The sequence below is a fragment of the Heloderma suspectum genome, chromosome 2, assembly GCF_057233095.1.
Source record: "Heloderma suspectum isolate Gila_16-S chromosome 2, 16-S_ref, whole genome shotgun sequence".
NCBI lineage: Eukaryota > Metazoa > Chordata > Lepidosauria > Squamata > Helodermatidae > Heloderma > Heloderma suspectum.
This window is the reverse complement of record NC_139459.1, coordinates 42,429,428-42,431,646: the sequence shown is the minus strand read 5'-3', so window position 1 is coordinate 42,431,646 and position 2,219 is coordinate 42,429,428. Positions and strand designations below refer to the sequence as shown.

At 70.3% G+C, this 2,219-nt stretch overlaps 1 protein-coding gene across 1 annotated transcript; it reads left to right on the top strand.

The window, feature by feature from the left end:
• The first annotated feature begins 205 nt into the window (after positions 1-205).
• HTR1A (5-hydroxytryptamine receptor 1A) lies at positions 206-1,835 on the top strand. The gene has a single exon (XM_084832065.1). It carries the CDS (start codon positions 540-542, stop codon positions 1,833-1,835), a length of 1,296 nt encoding a protein of 431 aa, XP_084688191.1. The 5' UTR covers positions 206-539.
• The last annotated feature ends 384 nt before the right edge of the window (positions 1,836-2,219 follow it).

The following is a 2,219-nucleotide window of genomic DNA, read 5'->3' as shown; positions in this document are numbered from 1 at the left end:
GCTGAAAGAAGCCAAGCTCGGCGAGTGAGTGACGGGGATGGCGAGCGGAGGATAAGAGAGGGGCAGGCAGCAGCTGGAGAGCGAGAAAGAGAGATCGCGAAGGCAGGGGAAGCGAGGCAGCCAGCAGCAAGTGGGTGTCGGCGGAGCCAAGGCTCGGGAGCTGCGCAGAGGGGGCGGGCGCGGGGGGCGGGCGCGGCGGCCAAAGTGCTCGGCGCTGCTCCCGGCGATGCCCATCCGGGGACGAGATGCCGCCGACGCGCTGGGAGCGGCACTGGCGCTGGCCGGAGGAGCCGGGCGTGAGCGCAGCCGCCGCCGCCTCGCCTTCGCCCGCTGAGGGGCGAGTGTGATCCCAGCAGACGCCTTCCCTCTCCCCCGCCCCCGCCGCAGCCGGTCCATCCCGTCGGGGGCCATGGTGGTGACCCTTGGGGAGCGCCGTCCGCCGCCGCCGCCGGAGTGAAGGTGCCGCCGCCGCCGCCGCCGCCTCCCTCTCCCGCTCCTCTGTCTCTCCCGCTCGCCCCACGCCGCCGCCGCCGCCCGCCATGGAGATGCCCAACAGCACGACGGCAGCCGCGGCCAACGGCAGCCAGCCGGAGGCCAGCCCCGCGCCCGCGGCCAGCCTGGGCTACCAGCTGGGCACGTCGGTGGTGCTGGGCGCGCTGATCCTCTTCGCCGTGCTGGGCAACGCGTGCGTGATCGCGGCCATCGCGCTGGAGCGCTCGCTGCAGACGGTGGCCAACTACCTGATCGGCTCGCTGGCCGTCACGGACCTGATGGTGTCGGTGCTGGTGCTGCCCATGGCCGCCCTGTACCAGGTGCTGGGCAAGTGGACGCTGGGCCAGGTGACGTGCGACATCTTCATCTCGCTCGACGTGCTGTGCTGCACCTCGTCCATCCTCCACCTGTGCGCCATCGCCCTGGACCGCTACTGGGCCATCACCGACCCCATCGACTACGTCAACAAGCGGACGCCCCGGCGGGCCGCCGCCCTCATCAGCCTCACCTGGCTGATCGGCTTCCTGATCTCGATCCCGCCCATGCTGGGCTGGCGGACGCCCGAGGACCGCTCCGACCCCAACGCCTGCACCATCAGCAAGGACCCCGGCTACACCGTCTACTCCACCTTCGGCGCCTTCTACATCCCGCTGGTCCTCATGCTGGTCCTCTACGGGCGCATCTTCAAGGCGGCCCGCTTCCGCATCCGCAAGACCGTCCGGAAAGCCGACAAGAAGCAGCAGCCGCCGGCGGGCCCGGAGAAGGTGGCCGACACCCGCCTCTCCGCGTCGCCCGCCCGCCCGGCCAAGCGGAGCAACGGCGGCCCCCCGCCGCAGGCCAAGGGCTGGAGGGGCTCCGGGGAGCCCAAGGCGGCGGGCGGCGCCTGCCTCAACGGCGCCGTCCGGCTGGGCGAGGACGGCCCGGTGGCGCCCTGCGCCCTGGAGATCCTGGAGGCGGCGCCGCACTCCGCCAAGGGCCACCTGCCGCTGCCCGACCACCAGCCCCCGCAGCCGCCGCCCGCCACGCCGGCCAGCGAGCGCCGGAACGAGCCCCGGAGCGTGGAGGCCAAGCGCAAGACGGCCCTGGCGCGCGAGAGGAAGACGGTCAAGACGCTGGGCATCATCATGGGCACCTTCATCCTCTGCTGGCTGCCCTTCTTCATCGTGGCGCTGGTCCTGCCCTTCTGCGACGCGGGCTGCTACATGCCGGACTGGCTGGGCGCCGTCATTAACTGGCTGGGCTACTCCAACTCGCTCCTCAACCCCGTCATCTATGCCTACTTCAACAAAGATTTCCAAAGTGCTTTCAAGAAGATCGTCCGGTGCAAGTTCTGCACGCAGTGAGCGGCTGGGGGACGAGAAGCGCCGGCGACGGCGGCGGCGGCGGCAGAAGCAGACACTTCTCCGGAGAGCGGGGAGAGAAGGGGGGGGGCACCGGGGAGTGGGGGGCAGCGGAGGGCCCCGGCGGGTTTCTGATTCTCTCCCCGCTCTGGATCTCCTCTGGCTTCACGGACCTTTCCACGCATCTTCTGCCCACCATAGATGCTTTGCGGACTCTCCTCCTCCGCTGGCCCCATCGAGGCGGCCCGGGATGCAGCAGGGCTGGGCCATTGATGGCTCCTTTATTTGGGGGGGAGGAGAGAAAGGGAGGCACCATCTCGACCCCCTTTGCCACCTTGGGCACTGGAACGGAGGCTCCTTTTTTTGGCCCTGCTTTGGGCTCAAACA

What these genes read in the sequence shown, in the direction of transcription:
- HTR1A (XM_084832065.1), top strand. Translation starts at nt 540, where the DNA reads ATGGAGATGCCCAACAGCACGACGGCAGCCGCGGCCAACGGCAGCCAG.